The sequence below is a fragment of the Falco punctatus genome (genome assembly GCF_963210335.1).
Source record: "Falco punctatus genome assembly, chromosome: 1".
Lineage (NCBI taxonomy): Eukaryota > Metazoa > Chordata > Aves > Falconiformes > Falconidae > Falco > Falco punctatus.
In genome coordinates, this window is record NC_137580.1 from 109145624 (window position 1) to 109166573 (window position 20950).

The window sequence follows — 20950 nt, forward strand, 5'->3', positions numbered from 1 at the left end:
AGGGAAACATAGTAATCGGCATCTATGAAGAATTTCAGGTTGAGGATGTTGGTTTTTTTTTTATACAGAGCTATCCAAATCTCAGAATATGCAGGACAGTTGCTGCTTGTTTAATAGCCCGCTTGAGTAATGTGCTGCAGCCGTGGTCTGGGACCGAGTACAGAAACTGTAGTTAAATATGTTGAAAGGAGCATTCTTTAGTTCTTTGGTTTGCACTTAATCCACATGCCTTTAAATGGAAGAGAAAACTTTATTCTAAAAGGTGGCTAGGCTGGAGCCAGCTGGGGAGGTCGGTGGTGGTGGTTGTTTCTGATGCAGTTGTCCCTGCAGCACATTTGTGTGTTCATTTGCCTTAGTGAACATGCTATATGATAGCTGTGTGACACTAATAGATAAAGTGTTAACTTTCACATGATTCAGAAGGTATTTCAGAGGAGAGGGTTTTTTTCCCCTCTGGAAAATGAATTATAAAACGTTTCCAACTTTTATGCTTTTATTATAATGCAGCTATGTTCCAGCAAAAGCTCCTGGCAGATAGTTTGCTCATACATTTCCAAATGAAGATGTGTTAAATTTATTTGCTGAAGGAGCTTGTAGCTTGCACTGTAACCTTGGTCATGGGACTGGATATAAAAACAGAGGGATAGAAGCCCACTTAACAGCGGGAAACAAAGTGGAGCTGGAAATGTTATCAGACTGGGAAGGCAAAATGTGTTGAATTACTTCAGAAGTCAGATTTTGGACATGTGATTTTGGACATGTGGCTTCACTCACTGAATCCACGTGTAGTTCGCGCTGGTTGTGTGAGGTCAGGATGTGCCGTGGTTGTATCAAGGGGACCAGACGCCCCAAGAAGCTTGTGGTAAAATAGCACAAAAATCCAGGCGAGGTCCGCTTTCTGTGCCGGACCCTCTTCACCTGCTGAACCTGTGCCCTCTCCTCTGTGCTTCGAAAGGGCCATTCGTCCTGCTGAGCTGCCCACCCCAAAGGAATCGGCAAAATATGTCTCCTGGTTTCCAACAGGATAATACCCTGCTAATTCAGTGAGTTGTTTAGGCAAACACTCGGTGTTCTATACACAATGTTGTTTGGGTTTTTTTTAGTTAGAAGTGGTGATAAGCATAGAGGTTTTGTGGGGGTTAATTTTCCCACTCTAAATACATACTGATCAGGAATAAGTTCTACGTATTTTTCCACACTTTATGTGTCAAAATATATTGTAATTATCTTAAACCTCTCCATAATTCTTATCACGGAGGTGCTTTCATAGAATATCTCAATCAGATTTTGCCAAAGCGTTATTGTAAAATGGATACTGAAACCCTGGTCCACTCAGGTTAAATATCCCAATACAGTAGATTGACTTCTGATGTGCTGACAAAATTTTCTTTGTAAGAAAACAGCTCTCCTCCGCTGCCCCAGCCTGGGGGATGTAGGGAGCAGCTGTGTATTTCTTAGAAGGTAAAAACTGAATGCAGATTTTTTTTCCACTTTGACCTTGTTTCTTTTCTAGGCCCTGGAAGAAGCCCAGAAAGCCATTCAACAACTCTTTGGTAAAATTAAGGATATTAAAGACAAGGCTGAAAAGTCTGAACAAATGGTGAGCAGCAGTTTCTTTCTAGCCTTGGAAAGGCGGGTCACACACTGGGTTTTGCATCCCCTTCTCATTAAGAAGGGGATATCTTTGTCTTTGGTGCTGCTGACTGGTTGGTAATTTGCTGTCAAGCGCATGTTGAACATGTACCCTTGTCCCTGTGTTAACGTGGCTGTAGAGCTAAGGTATGGGTAGTTCCGAAAAGAGAGCACTGCTTATCTCCTTAAAATTTTGTTGCTGTCGCTCGGTATTTAACCAGACTCTTGTTTTTTCCTCACTAGGTTAAAGAAATCACGCGGGATATCAAGCAGCTAGATCATGCCAAGCGTCATCTGACCACCTCCATCACCACCCTCAATCACCTGCATATGCTGGCAGGGGGTGTGGATTCACTGGAGTAAGTGTGTGAATTTTTAGTGGTACTTCAACGTCACTGCTGAGTTTGTAAGTTGGGTGCAGTGCTCTGAATAGGTCTATAACAGCTGCTTGTTTTTCTGGAGGGAAGTTTGCTTAATAGGTTGCGGTCTTCATTTTTGCTGGCAGATCCTTTCTGTGTTACTCTGAGTGACCTGCAGTCTACGTTGCTGTATTTCATGGTTTGCTGCACCAGTTACTTGAATTGCTTTGTTGATCCTTGGTGATAAGGAATGTAAAGATAAAAAGGAAGACAGTCTGTGCAGTTAGGTATCCTCATTAGGGAGGTACCTTTTCAGGGATTTGGGGTATTTTTATCACCTTTTTTTGAAAGGTCTACTCTAGTTCTGAGAATGAGTTTCAAGGACCCCTGCAGCTTGTACTGTGCATGAAGGGGGGTTAGATGTTTCTAGTAATCCTTTGCTGGGTTTTTAATGTGCTTGAGGAACACACAGGTTAGGGAAATTCAGGTTTTTACATGTTGCATCTCTGAAGTTGCGAGACCCATGCACATCCTATTCTTGGATCGTAATAAATTCTGTACAAACACTGGGTTGTTAAGTGTTCAGAATAAAATTTTACTTCGACTGCTGTCTCTGTTGGAATGATCCTAAAGGATAAAGTAAAAATAAACTGGATATATTTTTTTTCTGTCAGTTCCCTGTGAAAGTTATTAACAGAAAAGTCAAGGCTAATAGCTTTTCAGCGTAATGATTCTCCTCCCTGTGAAGCTTTAACTCACACTTTGTGTGTGATGATGAATGGCTTAACTCAGGTCATTATAGTGAAATAACATTTACTGCCTCCAGACCCATACTGGGAAGCGGATGCATTCAGTAGTTTACATGTTCTTTGCCAAGTGTTGCTTTTGACGTTTATGTTTTTCGAAGCATTGTTAGATGTGTGCTGGATTGGTTTATTTTAGCATCAGTTAAGTGAAATTTTAATGCTGCATTGGAATGTTAATGAAGAGTTGTGTATTTTAGAAACATAAATGTCAATAGGGACCTGTATGACCCAGCGGGGATGAGGTAGCCTGTGGAATTACCACCCAGGATTTTCATTGAATCTGCCTTTATTATAAAGCTTTAATTTCCTCTACAGGGCTATGACCAGGAGGAGACAATATGGTGAAGTTGCCAACCTTCTCCAAGGTGTCGTGAATGTGTTAGAGCACTTCAACAAATACATGGGGATTCCTCAGATCCGACAGCTTTCTGAAAGGTAAAATGATCGAACCAGGAGCACTTGCCTGCCTGCTGGGAAGGAAGGTTAGAAAATGCATTAGGATCCATTTCTCAAGGATGTAAAGGCTGGACATGGTCCTTTGAGCTTCCTTCCAGCCAAAACAAACAGGTTAAAATTGGACGCAGTTTGTTCAAATCTTAGGCAGCCTATTCTGTTAAATAACAGTAATTGGTATGGATGTAGTTCATGAATATTCTGCGCTTCTCATTGACTGGCTTTTAATTTACTTACCTGGAGTAATCTGTGGAAGTGCAAATTTTTTTATGTGGTCTTCCTGTGCAGGTGTTTGTGGTGAACCCAGAGGTGATGCTTTCCCTGCTTTCTTAACCTCAGTGATAGAGCAGCCTGGCATGAAGCAGAAATTTATGCATTAACATAGCAGTGCTTGGGGCCCCTTTCTGCCCGGGCATGTGCCTTATTGCTGTCAAACTGCATCGTTGCCCAGGGGCTTAGGCAGGCGGGATTTCTTTTTGGGCATTTGCCAAACGCAGTTATTCTAAGCACCTTGAGTTTCTTCTGCCAAAACCTGCTCCCAGTGCCCAGCTTTGCTGAGATTTGAGGCTTATAGCAAATCTTCCCAAAAACACGTGGCACCCCTGAGTGCTTTGAACTTCTTTGCTGAGGTTGTATAGTCTTGATTTTCTGATGTAGAGTTACACGTGTAAATTTGGTGAGTTTTGGTGCAGCTCCAACAGCCAGTGCCCACCATTCTCAGCAGCAGCAGGTGAAAGGCTCAGTGGTGACTAAGCCACCAGATCTGCTGGGCTCTTGGCTTCATTGGGGATCTGACAGTTGGGTGTTGAGGGAACAAAGCCCTTCCTGTTCTAGGGGCCGTTGCTGTCCCTGGCCAAAACCTACTCTTCCTGCTTTACAGCAGGCTTTATTTCTCTTGCATCACACACGTGATGTTTGCTTGACAGCCTGTAGTGCTGAGCACAGCTCAGAGGTGAAATCAGCCTGTTAACGGTAGGGATGAACCTTCCTAATGCTACAACTTTACCTGATAGCATTTCTTTTCAGTGTGAAAATTGCAAATCTATCGCCACCATCCTCTTGATGCCTGAGGTGACTTTGCTCACTACAGAGGTACTTGAAGGAGCCTTCCAAACACAGTCATTGATTTTTTTGGTGACTCCCTTTGCTAAGACAGCAGCTGGCTGCCTGTGCTGTTTAATGATGGAAGCAGTGTTTGAATGATTTGTTTGTAATATTTTCATGTAAATCTGTTGGACTTTCTCTATGATATAGATACCTCTTCCAGAAAACCCAGATGGAATCCATGAGAGACAGCAAAAGAAAAATCCACTCTAAATCTAGAGAGAGAAATGGGGCCTTGTTTTAACAAAGCATTTGACCATAAGCATTTGCTTAAATGAACATGTACATCAAGGAAATACAAACATATGTCAGTGCTTTTCTGAATTTAGACTGTTGTCTGTTCCAACCTCATGTTCAGAAAGAGAGTTTGCTTCATTTTCTTCCAGAGTGGTGATGCCCTTGGGCAGAAACCTACTGTCACTGGGCATTTTAAGGCCAAATATAATTTAAGCTTTGGTCCAGAATTCTGGCTGGTTTTCCCTTTCTGGTGGATGATTATTTAATACTTAGTTGCTGATAATTATAGAAAACAATTCATGCTGCTGCTAAAAGGCATAGTGGTTTCGAGTCACGCCAGAGAGACTGGCAAGGACATGGAGGAAAACTTCTTTTGTTTTATTCTCCTTTCAAGATAAGGATCTGAAAAGCTCAAGAAAGTCTGTTCCTCCTATTTTTAGAATTGCCTCGGCAGGGTTTTCCTTCCAGTGTTTACACAGGGAGAGTTGCACCATCTGGTAGCGATAGACGTGGCTGCTTGTGGGGCGAAAGGGGAGCTGCACCCAGGGTGTTGCTGGAATCTCTTTACTGCTTTGACATCCAGGCAACAAATTACTACAGGGAGGTCTATGGCACGGTAATATCTGCTTTGGAGTTTGACTGCATATGTGCGTATTAGGGCCCGATTTGGAGTTACTTTTCTCTCTCTTTGCTTGGAAATACTTTTGTGATTCATGAAACATCAAAGGAACTTGCCTGGCTTTCTCGCAGTGCTATTTTTAGACTGTGAAATTGCTGGGGTTTGATATCTCATGAATTTGGTTTAATAGTACAAGTGAAGCCTCTAGGATGTTTGCAGAGGCAAGCAATGCTTTAGTAGATGTTGGCACAGACCTGTGACAGTAACCAAAGTCTATTATATACAATAAGTCTATTATATACACTGCTAAACGAGCAGATGCTGTTGCTCTCTTTAATAAAGAGCCTCTCTTTCTTGGTGTGAATGGAGTGAAGCCAAATATGAATGGGAAACCATGGGAAGGAAAAGTGCCTGCTTGGCGGTGTTGGATGTGCTCTTTGTCATGGGGTATTCAATTTAAGTTCCTGCTTCTAGATGCTGTGAAAACTAATAATGTGTTTTTAATGTTGTTTTCCACCTGTTGTTATGTCCCTTTGAAAATAACCAAACAGGAATCCCACTGTAAGTATTTGTTGGAAGCCTGGACTGAACTCTCAATTTAGTTGGCGGCTTGTGCTGATCCTGTGGAGTATTGATGTAAAAATCTCACAATTCATATCCCAATGTAAATGTTTTCTTAATCGTGTTCCTAAAACAACTTCTTATATGGTTCATTGGAAGTTGTTTGTAGTAAATAGGAGTATTTTGCTATCTCTCAATCCTCGTCTGTTTTCTGTCTGTGGAGAGAATGTACAATTAGCAGGCACAAACCCACCCAGGAAAGTGGTTGAGAAAGCCTAGCAGATAGTGGAAAAAAGCCTGGAAAGTATTTAGAAGAAAGATGATTATAAGTTTGCCACAGAAAAACAGGCTAGCTCAGCCTCTTTTTATCTCAGCAAGCTGCCAGGCGTAGTTTAAGATTTCTGGTAGCTTTGGCTAAAGGAATTGTGGTTTCTAGTAATTTAATGTCATTTGAAACATAACAGTGGGTTTTCTTGTTTTTATTTTTTTAAAGGCAGGGGGAAAAGAGAACAAAAGCCACTGATAATAAAGCAAAAGTCAGAGAAACAAAAATCACTAGTGCTTGGGCAACCAAAGGTTTTGGCACATGCGAGCAACCCCAGGAAAAGGCCACTCTCTGCTGCGGCAAGCCAGGACAGCTGCTGTGATGCCCCAGCATGCTGCCGTGGGGAATCTGGTCAGTCCTTATCAAACCAACCTGGGAAGTGATCCTAAATCTGTTACTGGCCAGGAGTGCCTGGAGTTGTTAAGCTTTTAATGGGGAATTCTCTTTCTGCAAGTGGTTAAACACGCATGTTTGTACACGTGCAGAAGTGGCCCTTCAGTGATGAAAGCGAGTGAAGCCAGCCATGGGCTTGAGGCTTTTATCGCTGCAGTTTCCATTGCATGAAGATTATTCTGAATTATTGAAAGGCTTACAGCTTTCCGTGGGGAACAATAATCTCTAGTGTCTAAAGCAAGTGCCTTTCTGTGTTCTTTGCCTAAAGCAATCAATCTGTAAAGAGATGGCATAAAGGTTTTCATGATTCTGGGTGCATACTTGTGGGGAAAAAAGAATTGTCTGTGTGTGTGCTTATCTAAAGAGTGATTGTTGCTGGGAGGGCGGTGAGGTTCCCTGTCATTGCTCACATGTACCTAAACCTTTGGCTGCTTTGATGTCTGCCCTATCTTATAAAATACTTTAAAAAAAAAAAAAAAAAGCTAAAACTAATTTTTCCCTGTTTGCTTTTGAGAGATTTTTAAGCAGGACAGGTGTTAAAAATATATATTTTTAACATCCCAGTTCAGCGAGGCATTCCTGCAAGTTTCTTAATTTAAGGATATGAGAATCCCCATTAAGAGTATCCTTAAGTACTTTCCTGAATCGGAGCCTAAACCAACAAAGCCCACGGACAGGGCTTTTAACTGCTTGACAGTGCCTCTTTTAAATTTGTTGAGTCTTTAGGAATCTGGCTGCTGCGCTTTTCAGTGCCTCTACTGTGCTTGCGCTGCAGCTGTTGTTGAATAGGAAGGTCCCTGTAGCTGGACGTAAGGGAAGTACCACCACAGTTAATAACTTCCAGTTGTTTGTACAAACTCATTCATTTCTGTGACTCCTAATACTAAAGGCTTCTTGTTTCTTTATTATTTAAAAGAGAAGTTTTTTCAATCCATGTTTAGTGTCTTTTTTTCTTCTTTTTTCCCCCATGCCTTTTTCTTAAGGATCAAAGGGTTTGGTTCTGTGATGCTTTCTCACATGAATTGCTAGTGCTTACTTGTACAATGTAAGCAAGATTATACCTGTAGTTGTGGCTGCTGGGCTGGGTTCCTCCTTGCTGCTCGAATTTCCCACTCCTCCTATTTCAGCATATTAGTCAATCCCTTTTGTTTCACAGTTATGAAGGTGTTAACTGGGGATCTATACCTGGAAGCATGGAGGTGTTTCTAAACATTCCTGTGAAACAGAGAGCTAAGTGAGAATTATGTTTGACATTGCAGGCAGGAAGCTTTTCCAGCAAAATCCCCATTAATAAATCCTGGGTAAGGCAGGTCTTATATACAGTTAAATCACAGATAGAAAGTTATATTTTCACTGTTACTTTTAAAGGAGTAGAATTTTCTGCATCTGGCACCATTCAAGAATCCAGCCTGTTCTCCAGCATTGTCAGGTTGTCTTGCAGTGGTTTTGCTACTAATGGACCTCAAAGGGGAAGATTAAAGCAGCAGGTCATTCCTTGATAAGGTTGAGAAGTCTTAGACAAGAAAAAAAAATTCTAAAGTCTCCCCACAGTCTGAACAAACATTTTCACAAAAGTAAATGTAGCTGCTCTTTCTAACATATCAATCTCAGTGGAAAAATCCACTGCTTTGAATGATCAGTTTAGACCTTAAAGCGTTTCCAGTATAATAAAAAGTGATGGAAGAATTCAAGTGCTGCAGAGGGATATAAGTGCCTAACTGTATGGTTTGGCTCTTTCTAGTGTGTGTAGGCATTTCCATTTCCCCAGAAGTATCAATTAAGCTGTATTGACTTTTATTTCTGGAAATGGGAAGCTTTATTCTCTCAGCCAAATAAAGAGCAAGACTGTGGTTTGTTCAAAACTCTGTCACCCATTTCATACCTTTGCTCTTTTATGTTTCATAAGAAGACATGGAGGATTTATAGGATAAACCCACAACCAACAGTATTCACATGGGTGCATTTACAAGTAGGTCATTGTACCTGGAAAAGTTCAAATGAAGATTGAGACATTGTGAAGCTTTTAACGTGTTACTTTTGTTGAAATGTGATCAACATACACCAATGTAAAGGTAGATTGCTCACATTGGCATTAAAGGAACCCTGCTGATTTCTCAGCTGATCAACTGGCCCTTCTTAAAATACTCAGTTGCAGCAGGGCAGGGGCACCTAGGATGTGTTCTGCTACAGCACAGGTATCGGTGCTGCAGAGCTGGAGTTGTCGTGCCAGTGTCATTCAGGGAGCAGATGTTCTCCCTTTTTGACATACAGGCTGTCTTAGTATGGATGTTTCTCTTTAGCATGCTCTTTTTTTCTGTTAAAAACCTTCAGTGGCTGTTAGCATTTCAGTTCGTTTTGCAGTAAAGTTTGCAGGAAATGAACCAAGAAGTTGTTGTACCACCGCCAAAGCCCTTGTTTCCTCTGTCCTCATCAGGGTGAAGGCAGCGCAGAATGAGTTGGGACAGCAGATCCTGGCTGACTTCGAGGAAGCCTTTCCTTCTCAAGGTACAAAGGTAAATTGAAAAAATTTGAATTGAAATTGAATTGAATTGAAAATCCCATTGAAAAGTGTTGCTGAAAACTATTCAATGTAATTGTCATTGGTTTTAATCTCATTTTATATGAAGATTTGATCTTTCTCTGTTTCAGGATTTATTTTAAAAAGCAGACAAGTCTCCCAAGCTGTAGGGTGCTAGGTATATTTCTCACTGTTTCTGAGTGTGGGAGAGAAAGGCCACCCTTCCTTTGTCCCACCGCACCCATCTGCTGCAGCGAGGTCTGCACGCCAGTCGAGGAGTGCCCCAGGCGCTTCGTGGGTGGCCCTGTAGACCAGAGTGGGGTTCCCTCGGCATCTCACCCAGGTTACTGGTTATTTGTTGAACACAAAAGGTTCATGTTGAGTTCAGAGAAAGCCAAGCACCGGAGCTCTGTTGACATGCTGTCAATGAGTTTGTCTCTGGTTTACTCAGGCAGGACAGATGCAGATCTGGGCTAGGGCTAAGGCGTGAAATGTGCTTCCCCAAAAACTATGCATCCAAGTGTTTGCAAACAATAAGAGGGGGTAGGTGTGAATTTGAATTTACTTCAAAGAAAACAGTTCTGTCTTCCAGAGTACCAGCTCTGCTGGTTTCTTCATAAAACTAACAAGTACGGAAATGAGGAAACTATTTGGGACAGATCCTTGATGAAGGGGAAATCTGTCTGTGTGAAGGTGCATCAAAAGAGCATTTTTTTTTTTACGTGTTTCTAAATTTTCTGTCTTCTCCACTAGCATCATGCTATGCACTTATACAGACCAGCAGATGCTACTTCATGTTGCAAACTGATCATCTCTAGACTGCTTTGTTTCCCCCATTAATTTGGCCTTAAGCTTAGGAGAAAACGGGTTTTCTTGTCCGACTTGTCAGCCACTTCTCTTAGCTGTTCCTCAGAATATCTAGGCTGATGAAAGCTCTGGCAGAAGTGGAGGGACAAGGGTTCTTTCTGCAGGTGGAGCTGGCAGCTCTTCTGCCGTAGGGAGCTTCCTGGCTCTTGAGCTATAGAACAGTTTTATGGCCAACAAAATGGAAGCAGCTCAATTTTCATCGGCAGAAGAAAGATGCTCAGTGATAATAAAGACTAGCAGCAGAAGCATCAAACCCAGAAGAATAATGGGGAAGGATAAAAACAATATAATCTGGATGCAGTACAATTTACAATCAGCTGTTCAGCTATTTAACCTTAAATCATTTGTTTCTGTTTATTTTGATAGAGGCCTGGTGGACCCAGCAATGTCCTACGTGATGCGTGTCTAGTCGCCAATGTCCTGGATCCCAGAATCAAACAGGAAATCATCAAGAAGTTTATTAAACAACACCTCTCAGAGTATCTGGTCCTTTTCCAGGAAAACCAAGATGTAAGGAAGCTTAGCAAGCTACATTTGGATTTCACATTTTGCTCTGCTGGCGTTCACAAAGTTCACGTTTCCACAGGTTCCTGTGGTGAAATGTTTCTAACCCGAGGGCTCAGCAGCAGCGACCTGCGGGTGTGATGTGGACGGGCAGATGAGTTGGGAGTCAGTGTTGTCTCTGCCAGGATGATTTCCTCCCACCTTAGACATCAGTTTCACATACCAATGCTGGAAATGTTTCCCCCCTCATATAATAAATAAATAAATAAATAAATAAAAGTTAGAGATACTTTCTGCCTTGTAAAGGGTTGAAAGATTAAACTCTGAAAATTGCAAACTCAGAACCTTTGCAAAACAACACCTTCCCTTAAGCAAGTGAAAAAAGAACCCAAAATGCCTAAAAAAGGGGGTGCAGGGATTTCCAGGAAGTGGATTAATCTTTGTAGCTAATTTTTAAACTTCCTGTCCTAATGCTAAGAACCTTTTAAAAGTTTACTATAATCATCTTGGATTTGAAAAACAAATGAAAACAAAACCAACTTTGAATCAAAGTGTATTTTAACAATTCTGAAACTTTCACAGTTTGTGACAGAGAGGAGAAGAAAGCTAAAATGCTTCATTTTAAATAGCATTTTTCCATCAAAGTTTTTTGGATTCATCTTTCTACTTTTTGACCAGAAAGCACTAATATTGGCAGGAAGAAATCCCATCCTGCTCATGTTGGAAGAATTCTTGTAGAAATTTGTGGATCCGCAGTCCCCGGAGTATGAAACCAGCTGAACATGAGAATCCAGGAATTCCTGCATTCTCATCCCACTGTTGACTTTAACCTCTCTGTCTGTGAAACAAAGAGGGGGAGATCAAATGAATTATTATTGGATTAAGTTTTCAATAGTACCCACATGATTTAGGAGTACTGTTATCCTCGTTTTCAACAGAACTTGCTCTCTTAATTCGTACAAGATAGGGTTTTCAGTCTGGCATGTGTTTAAGGACTTTGAAGAATGACTGTTAGCATTCACAGTGTTATTAATAATAGCCAAGGTCAAGATAGCTTTGATTGATAGCCCAAGCTCCTCTCCGAAACTACAGCAGCCCAGTTAAGCAGTCGGGCTGAATATTAGCAACTGCTGCTCTTAAAGGTGGTGTTCTCCATCTCCCTCAGGTGGCCTGGCTGGATAAGATTGACAGGCGCTATGCTTGGATAAAGCGTCAGCTGGTGGACTATGAGGAGAAGTACGGGCGCATGTTTCCGCAGGAGTGGTGCATGACGGAGCGCATCGCTGTGGAGTTCTGCCATGTCACAAGGTGGGAGTCTGGGGAGCTCGCGATGCCTCTCAGCAGTCACCTTCCTTAAACAAAAGATTGGCCTGTCTTTTGCCAAATGGGTGCTGTATTCATAGTCCTCTAAAGGCAGTCTGCAAATATCTCTCTAGAATTTTCCGTGATTACAAGCAAGTGAACAGTGAAAACCTTGAGAGGTATCACTAAAACCGCACGTACTGTTGGGAGAGTGAGGTGATGTGGAAGTCAAATTTCAATGTAACAGAGAGAAAAAGCCGTAATTTTAGAGGCCAGGTGAAATGGTGTGAGCTGACTGTGGTGTGACTGCCTCGGACCATGATCTTTGCCAGCCAGAGACAGGGGACCAGAGCAGGGTGCCAGCTGCGGTCCCAGTAGCACCATTGCCTTTGGTTTGGGACCCCAGGTTTGGTGCTGTGGGCTTCCCTGGCTGCTGTGGTGCACTGGCTGTTAGGAGATGGGGTCCTGTTACCCACAAGGCTCCCAGCAACCGTGGTTATGTTTGAAATGTGAACTGTAAAGCACTTTTATGTTAGAGAGCATCTTAGGAATTAGCTTGAATTTTGTGATGCAAATCTCTCTAGGGAATAGACCGAATTACAGTGTTAGGCTTCAGAAGGCTTCAGAACTTTCTCTTTAGAGAAAACCACGTTTGTTTTTTCTATAAACCCCCCCCCGCCTCTCTTTCAGGGCAGAGCTTGCTAAGATAATGCGCACAAGAGCAAAGGAGATCGAGGTGAAATTGCTTTTGTTTGCCATTCAGAGGACGACCAACTTCGAAGGACTTCTAGCTAAACGCTTCTCAGGTTGCACTCTAGCTGACGGGGCTGTGGTAAGGGGATTTCTAAAGAGCAACTCTTTACTCAACAGCTTCTTCAGGAGAAAGAAGCCCCCTCACGTGTGGCCGTGGTAATGGGAGACTGGAAAAGGCATCACCTACAGCCTTGTCTCGCACTGCCGGGTTAGGGTGTTCGGTGTGACTGCACAGTGCCTTGCAGATGGGAAAGTGGTTCTTGATCTTGCAGACAGTGGTAAAGAGGATGGCACGGGGCTGACAAGAAGGAAAGTATGCTGATGGTCTGCTTGTTTGGGTCTCCTGGGCTCTGTGCTGTTTGCAGCTCAAGGGACATTGCTATGGAGAACCACAAAGTAATTGTGGCACGGTGACCGCATTATAATGTTTGTTCTCTGCATGTTGATGGCACGTTATAACTACAGTCCACCGTTCATTTCTGGTTACCACACGTTCTCCGCATGGTACCAACTTTCAATCCCCCATCGTTGCGTTAGTTGTACTTGCAGGGGCGTTGGTAGCTGCTTCTTTTCAGTGTCTCGTTTGGTAGATTGTAAAGGCGGAGTCAAGACAAAGAGCTCAGGGAATATCTCTGGGCCGTCTCGGTGCTTTTTGTGCCTGAAGTCTCAGCCAAGAGCTCCGCCAGCCAAGTGCCCTGGGAGCATAGAGTTGACGTGTGGCTCAGAAGCCACTAGTTTGAGGTTGGTTTCTCTGCCCAGCTGGTGTCTTGAAGCCTACTTGGATGTGATAATTCAGCCTACAAGGCAAACCTGCTGGACCCACTTGTAATTTGCTGTAGATCAGTAGGTGTTGCTAATTAAAAAGGGAAATCCTGTAAGGTTTTCCTTCTGGCTGAATTTAGATCTCTTAAAATACAGCTTTATTTTTCTGACAAATTTCATACGAAATTTGCAGCTTTAATTAAATTGGCTTCACTGGGTTGTTAGCCCTTTGGAGAAGGTAGGCACAAAAGCTGTTATAACAGAGAAAAACAGAAGGGGAGGATGTGGCTTGAAATGAAAGAAGCACCTCTCTGTCCCTCTTTCTGATGTGTCTAGAGGCTATAACACTCTGGCTGTCATCATCTGACCTGTTTTAGACACAAAATGAAGGTTGTAATTATAAACAGCTATCTATCTAGGGAGTGCACAGTGGGGCCAAGCAGTCTGGTGGGAGCAGGGATGCGGGATGTGCTGCGGCGGCAGAGCTGGGGGGTTCTGCTGTTGTCTGTCCTCCCGCTGGAGCCACTTTGGAGTGTGTGGTTTGAGGGAGTGGAAATTTGACAGGGGTCAAAAATGCCCCCTTCAGGGATGGTTCAGGCAGAGCGGGTGAGCGTGGGTGCAGGAAGAGCAGGCTGTAAGGGTGTTGAGGATGCAGTGTGCTGGTGGAGCGATGGAGAGGAGCCAGACTCCAGCCCTGTACCAGGAGTGTGCTCTAACCTTGATGGGGCGGCACTGCCTGGCACCCCACAGTCACCTCTCTACTTGGAGAAGACAAACTGCTGTACAGTGCTTTGAAGGGCTTAGTAAAGCAAAATATGAATGCAGCTGGGTGCCAGAGGGGACGAAATAGACTGTTCTCTAAGGAGCTTCCTCTTTTTTTTTTAACAGAAAAAGCCAGAAGTGCCACCTCCCTCCGCCAACCCATTTCTGGAGGATGAAACTGGGACAGAGACAGATGAGATTGTGATCGAGAAAAGCGATATGGACAAAGTAAGTCTTTGAAGTTCTTCAGTTGTCAGTGGGGCAGCCTCTGTGTCAAAACCTCTAGTGGTGCCTAAGCTTTCCCCATCACATTGATTTGAAAGATTTGTTTTCACAGCAATTAATTTAGCCCAGTTTTGATCCTCTGTGCAGCGTACAGGCTCCCAGTACGACCATGGTTTCCTCTGGCGCACTTCACTGAAACCAAAGAAATCTTGATTTCAGTTAATAGTGCGGAGACAGTCCTGCCATATGGGAGTGGGTTGGATTCTGTTCTAGTCCATGCAGCAGCAGCAGCTCAAATGTAGCTACAGGATTTCTGTCAAAGGAAGACAAACTAGCATAGCTGGGTTTTCAGATCCCAGAAGAAGCTCCCACTACAAACAGTTGCAATTCATATTTTGCTTTGTCAACCAGGCAGACTAAGTCTGGAGTCACCAGGCAACTCATTGAACTTTCAAGTGTTGGGTTTAGATTTTTCACTCCAGATATATTACTTCTGGGATTTTTATCTCTGTAGTGCTTTTCTTCCATTACCTCTGCAAAGCAGGTGCCACCTAACCACTTGTAAAGGCACTGGGTTTCCAAAGCCCTCTGCAAACATTAAAGGAGTGAATAGTAAACTCAATTGTTTTAATTGGCACCGATATCAAAGCCTGTAAGCCCCATATTTCTTTACTCACCAGGTGGATGTTTTCTAAGTGTTCAATTGTAAGTCGCTTGAAGCAGGTGCCCTCTCCTTATTCAGTGAGTTTACAGCCCTGTAAACGGGCCATTTACAGGTGGTATCCTGACGGATCATGAGGGCCCTAGGACCTGCTCAGATCCATGCCCCTGGGGAGACTGGGGGGTGGTAGCTGTCCACCAGCACAGTTTGGTGCACTGCACCCCCTCCAGATTTTCACATGATAAAGGCAGCCCTCCGCCTTCCATCCACAGTGTTGGAATGGTTAAGGAAAGTTTTTCTCTTTCCATTAAAATACAGCTGGACTCTCAGTGATCTGGAAGACGGCGGCTGGGGACTTGGGGAGACACGTGTGGTGTGTTTTTCATGAAGAGCTTGCTTTCCACTCTCTGTAATAGCTGAGAGAAGGTTGGCTTTGCTGTGCAGTGTTGGGATGAGAGGACAACCTTGGAGAAGTCAGTGGTGTTAGAGGGCAGGTGAAGAGATAATTGCAATAACTAGGCTGCTTAGGGCTGGTTTGATTGAACAGTAGAATGCACTGCCCTGGCCAGAAGCAGTTCAGGTGCTTCTGAGAAAGGAACCGCTCTGCTGCCTGCCCATGGGGAGGCTGGTACGAAGCCATCCACTGAGCTATCCCTTGAAACGCTGGTTGTGGTGAGGTTGCCCTCTCTTTCTTGGTATGCCCTGTGGTAATGCTCAACACAGTGCGGGACTCTGCTGCAAGGGCAGCTGCCCCCCAGGCACCTGTCTGCCAAATGGGGACCCCGTGGGCTCCAACATCTCAGTTTCGAAGCTTGTGGTTAGTGCTGGTGAGTTCATGGTGGAGGTTTCATCTTCTGCTGCCACTAGCTGAAGAAGAGAAGGGATGGGAAGAGTTGAAGATGAGTTTTGAGTGGTAGAGCTCTTCCAAGACACTAGTCCTGACAATTCAAGACACTTGGGAGTGTAAGGGAGCACAAGAGTTTGAGGCGGGGGGGAATCCATGTTAAAAAAGAACCTCTTTTAGTAATCCTAGCAGTTTGATTTAATCTGTTTACTTTGGATTGTAATGAAAGGAAATTGGGCCAGCTGCAGACCTCCTTACTGTGACAACAGTAACCTTTTATTATTTCCATCAAACTCAAGGAGGAAATAGCTTAAACATCTGCAGCTTTTGGATGGGATTGCACACTCAGAAATACAGCTTCACTGCTACTGTTAAAAGATTTAGTATTCTCTCCACCAGACATGCTGGGAATAGCATGATGCAAAGACACACGCGCACACGCAGAAAACCAGTCCTGCTCTAGGAGTTGGCTCTTCCAGCCTGGTAAATCATAAACATCATGAATCTGCAACCCTGTGTTGGCGCTGCCATCCTGGAGACTTGGCAACTGGAAGGTTTCTGTAATTCCCACCTATTGTTTTCCTCCCGACTCCGATGAGCGGTGCGCATCCGGCAGGAACGGGCAGGCACTGGCAAAGGGGCTGGGGCGGGGAATGCCGGGTAGTGGCTCTCTCCCAAAGCCGTAAAAACGTACATTCTCCAGTCGTGCTCTTAGCGAGAAGGTTAATGAAGCCAGTCTCATAGAGGTGGTCTGGTCTCCATAAAACCGTTTGCTCACTTTTGGTTTGCAGGCGTATATTAGTACTCATTGTGTCTCTGAGTCTTAATCATTGCTGAGAAATGCTTTCCTTGTCATTCTCTGCTATTTCTGCAAAAGACTTAGTGCCACCTCCTCTGACATTTGGGAGAGTATGTCCTTTAGGCTCTGTTGTTTTGCTTTTCTTCTGCTAAGAAAAAAAAAATTTCAACTGGAAAAATTCGTATCTTCATTGGCTGGGAGCTGATCCTGGCTTTTTGTGGAAAGAGGCAAGATTCCATTCCAGAGTCACTGCAGCCCTCTTTGCAGGCAATGAAAAATTGTCAGCTTGCCGGGAAGCAACAAGAAAAATTGTCTATCAGTAAAAAAAAAAAAAATCATAATCTAGCTGTAGGGCAAAAATGAGCTTAAAGGTCCTGCCCAGCCTGGTACCTGAACATGCACAAATTGAAGCATATGAGTGGTCCTGGTGGCTTCAGTGAGATGTGCTTGGCCACAGTGGAGAGTGCAGTACTAAACTAAAATGAGACTAAACCGGATGACTCCTAAATGACACGTGTGCTTAATGCTCTAATGTGACTTTAAAATAGAAGTCTTTGCATCCCCAGAAACGTGTTTCACGGTGAAAGCAGTCCTGTAATGTTGCCTGTATCATTCCAGCTCCGCCGGTAATTACATGCTGTTTATCTAAATAAAATTCATCCTGATGAAGTCTTAATGTTGAGTTATTATTCTTAATGTTCTAAAATGTAGGGATTTTTCAATGGTGCTTCCAAGTAACTGCTACGTTTAATTTCAGAGGTGACTAGTGGAGTGTTGTTACTGTTGGAAGGGTTCAGCAAGGTTTTATTTACGAACTGCATTAAGATTCTTCTACTGAAATCTGTTAGCATGGAGCAGCCTTCTCTTTAAGGCTAAGAATATTTTACAAGTGAAAGGATAATTCCTTGGAATACTAACAGCTCTGTTAAGAGGAAGAGGCTGTGTATACTGCCAATTATATATGCCTTTGATTATTTGACAGCAAATTCCTGTGTTGTAATATTTCTGAAGACTTAAATCCTTTTGTGCCGTGGCGTTACTGTTTCTTCTAGGTCTTACAGGGCAGGTTTGAAACCAACTCTCTAAATGTTTTCTTACAGCCAAAGAAGCCAAAGGTCCCTGACAATCCTTTTCATGGCATTGTTTCCAAGTGCTTTGAGCCTCACCTTTACGTGTATATCGAGTCCCAGGACAAGTGAGTAACCAGCATGTTCTTTTGGGCTTATTTGCTTTTGAATGTGTATTGCAGTTGGATTGTACTAGATTCTGTACTCAAGCCGCAGAAAATTAATTTCCTGAAAGTCTGCTTCCTAATTTCATCAGGAGCAGTATTCGTGGTTCAGGAAGGTTAGAATGAGTGGGACTGTTGCTTGGGCAAAAATGAGTGTTCAGAGGGCTGTGGATGTTGGTTTCGTCTGTAATTGCAAAGGCCTGCAGGAACGATGCCCGCTGCCATTCTGCAGAGGCTTAGTGTTTCTGAAATTGCTTCTGTTGCCTCTGCAATTCCCACTGCAGACATATGCCTTTCTTTCGTCTCATGCCTTCCACAAATAGTAGGTTTGCTTTTTCTGTAAAATACACATGTGGCTTTGTGGCAGAGGAGTTTCAAGATTTGCTTTGTAGAAGTTAGTTATTTGAGATCCTTAGATGAAAGCTGCCGTAGATGAGCTGGCTGTAAGATAACATTATCACTGCTCACAGATTGGGACTTTGTCAGGGGCGTTAATCCCTGGACCACTTCTTCATCTTTGTCTTTGACTTGCAGCAAAATAACTTGAATGAAAGGAGCTTTCAGCTTAGAGCTCTGCGAAGTTTTTAGAGCTCTCACCACAATGTCTTGTGCACCTTGATTCACACCAGTGTTTAAATAACATCTCTGTAACAACTGCAGCACCAGCTGGGAGAGGAGGTGGTTGAAGAAGGTCCAATACAGCCTTTTAGTGCAGGTGTGTGGCTGGAAAGGAGAAAGAGGTGCCTGCCTCACATAACTCATCTGTGCCCTTCTGTCTTCCAAGGACTTACACATGACAGAGTGCATAACTTGAGGCTCATACCGTCCTGATTTTGTCCGTACTCCAAGATAGCCATCTTGAAAAAGCTTTCCTGTGTCCTATCAACCTTTTATGCTTTTTAAATAAATAAATAAAACCTTGCACAATGATCTGTCATGCTGCGTTTAGGTTCCGCAGTATAACAAAGGGAAATGGATATTTCTCCCCCCTGCCCTCAGCCCAGCTGAGCTCAAACTTATTTGAATACTTCTTCCTTTCTCACTGGGGGCCATTTTAATCCCCATTTTGGTAATTCTACCCCACTGTGCTCCTAGCCCTTTCAGTTGCTTTTTTTTCCCCTCCTTTTCCTTTACAATCATGAGATGTTTTATACTAGCTTTATAGCCACAGGCTGCAAGGAGTTCAAAGGAAAACTGCCACAGTATTCCCCATGCTGCCCGTCTGCCAAAAATTGCTTTCCTTTATGATTTTCCTCTCTTCTTCCCCCTTTGATTGAACTTTTGCGGAATCTGTTGATGTCTGAAAATGAGGAGTTGCTTGGATAATTAATCGTATGTTTGGGCTCTGAATAGTGAGCATAGTGTGATAGTTTTCTTCATCATTGCCCTAAGTCTGTGGCAGAAAGCAGCCTGGACCTTTTCTTCTGAAAAATTGTTGCCATACGCATTTCAAGATACACAGTGCCAAAATCTGTAGCAATTTAAGAGGAGACACCTGAAAGAAAGACTTTAAAGATGCTGCTCCCCACCCTTTGCTGCAGTGTAAATATCAGATTTCTTACCAGCGAAGCAGATTTCCTTGCTGCCCCGTTGGGATGTGTTTCTTTAGCTCTTCTTTGCGGCCTGTTGGAGCAGCAGAGGCATACACATGTGAGCTGAGCTGCTCTGCTGGAGTGAAGGAAGAGCCCCATCAGTGCTGGGGGTATGCAGAGCTGTGGTTAAGTGTGCTGAAATGCATGTGTGCATTCAGATGCTTCGGAAAACTGGCACTTTGTGATGTGTGTTTATGGCCTCGTGAGCAGATGGGCTTCCAAAATACCCAGTCCGTGGAAGCTGCCCTAGAAGTGGTCCAGGCATCTCAATGCCATTGCCCTTCCCCAGCACCCAACAGATACCAACTGTTCACATCACTGAACAGACCAACTTACTGAGCACTGTGGTGTTCTCTCATGCAGCTGAGGAGCTGCCTGCTTTTCCTCTTGATTGCCAGAGATGCAGAAAAAGCACTGAATGGGTTGAGTGAAAGAAAGATGAAAGAGGAATATAGGAATGAAAGGATTTAAGAACCAGAATAAAATTCCCTTTATATGAGTTCATTTCATGTTTCTCTTGGTTAATTTGGTGAGTTCTTGCTCCCAATGAATATGCTGCTGTTGGGAAATACCACATCTGTACTACCAGAGAATATCTTGGAGCTTTTTTGCAGAATCTATAGAGAAAATGTTCATTTTCTGTAGCATTCCTGCCACCTTCATGTTTTAACTCCCAGTAGCTTTTTCTGCCAAATTCTTTGTGCTCCCATTGTACCACACAAAGGTTGTTAGCCTTCCTATTTGTATTTTGGGCCAACTGAGACTGTTGTGAAAGTTTGATTGACACCAACTGAGGTGTGCATTAATAATATATTAGTTCCCTTAGTGCACAATATCCTGATGTTTGCTTGTGTCAATCCCGTGCTGAGATAAGAGCAGTCCTCACAGCCTGCCTTTGATGGGCAGTTTCTCCAGGTTAGGATCAGAACAAGCATGAAGCTCTAGCGCTGCACTCCCAGATCTTTTGGACAGCTGTGTTTGCTCGTCCATCCCAGTTGACAAGACCTTGGGGGACCAGGAAAATGTAGATACATTTCACTTTGCCTCGGAGAAGAGGCGAACATGTGGAGTAAGCATAAAGAAACAAAAGCCATTGACATTCCTGACCGTGTCTTGAGACTGAGAGAACGAGAAAGAAAAAAAAAAAAAGTGGCGGGTGAACGCTAAGAAAGCTCCACTTTGTTGCCCAGACGGAGCAAAGTGCAGATGCAGAGGTGGAAATGCAGCTGTTTAATTTAGTGGGCCTTTTGACAAGGAGCAAGCCACGTCCGTTTTACTTGAGAACCTGAAGGAATGCTTCAGCTTGCAGCACGTGTGAGCCCTCCTGCAGCAGCCATCTGTTTGGCTCTCCTGCGGCTACGGGGGGAGGTATATTTTGCTTCACTGTGGTCGAATAGAATCAATGCTTCACTTCAGCATTCAATTGCTCTTGCCAGTGTGTAGAGATTTATCACATCAGTTGAGCAGCCTGATGTTTTTACAGTTCTTGTAACAAAGCCGAGGAACTGTGTGTATCTGTGGAATCAGAGCTATGTAAAGTGCTCAAAGCAGCAAGCAATAAGCCTGACAAAAGGGGCTACTCATCTCTGCAATCGCCTATGAGCCTAGCTTAAGCCAAAGAGCCTTGCTTCGTGGTTTAAA

The 20950-nt window shown here is 43.5% G+C and overlaps 1 protein-coding gene across 4 annotated transcripts in view; it reads left to right on the plus strand.

Moving 5' to 3' along the window:
• Positions 1–20950, plus strand: part of VPS53 (VPS53 subunit of GARP complex) — a 67495-nt gene that overhangs the window by 17527 nt on the left and 29018 nt on the right. For all 4 annotated transcript variants that reach the window (XM_080383113.1, XM_080383114.1, XM_080383115.1 and 1 more), the window contains 9 exons: positions 1514–1600; positions 1876–1991; positions 3113–3232; positions 8924–9002; positions 10241–10384; positions 11544–11686; positions 12371–12512; positions 14084–14185; positions 17587–17681. In XM_080383113.1, the coding sequence (XP_080239239.1) occupies positions 1514–1600; positions 1876–1991; positions 3113–3232; positions 8924–9002; positions 10241–10384; positions 11544–11686; positions 12371–12512; positions 14084–14185; positions 17587–17681 (1028 nt within the window). The remainder of the gene's footprint in view (positions 1–1513; positions 1601–1875; positions 1992–3112; positions 3233–8923; positions 9003–10240; positions 10385–11543; positions 11687–12370; positions 12513–14083; positions 14186–17586; positions 17682–20950) is intronic.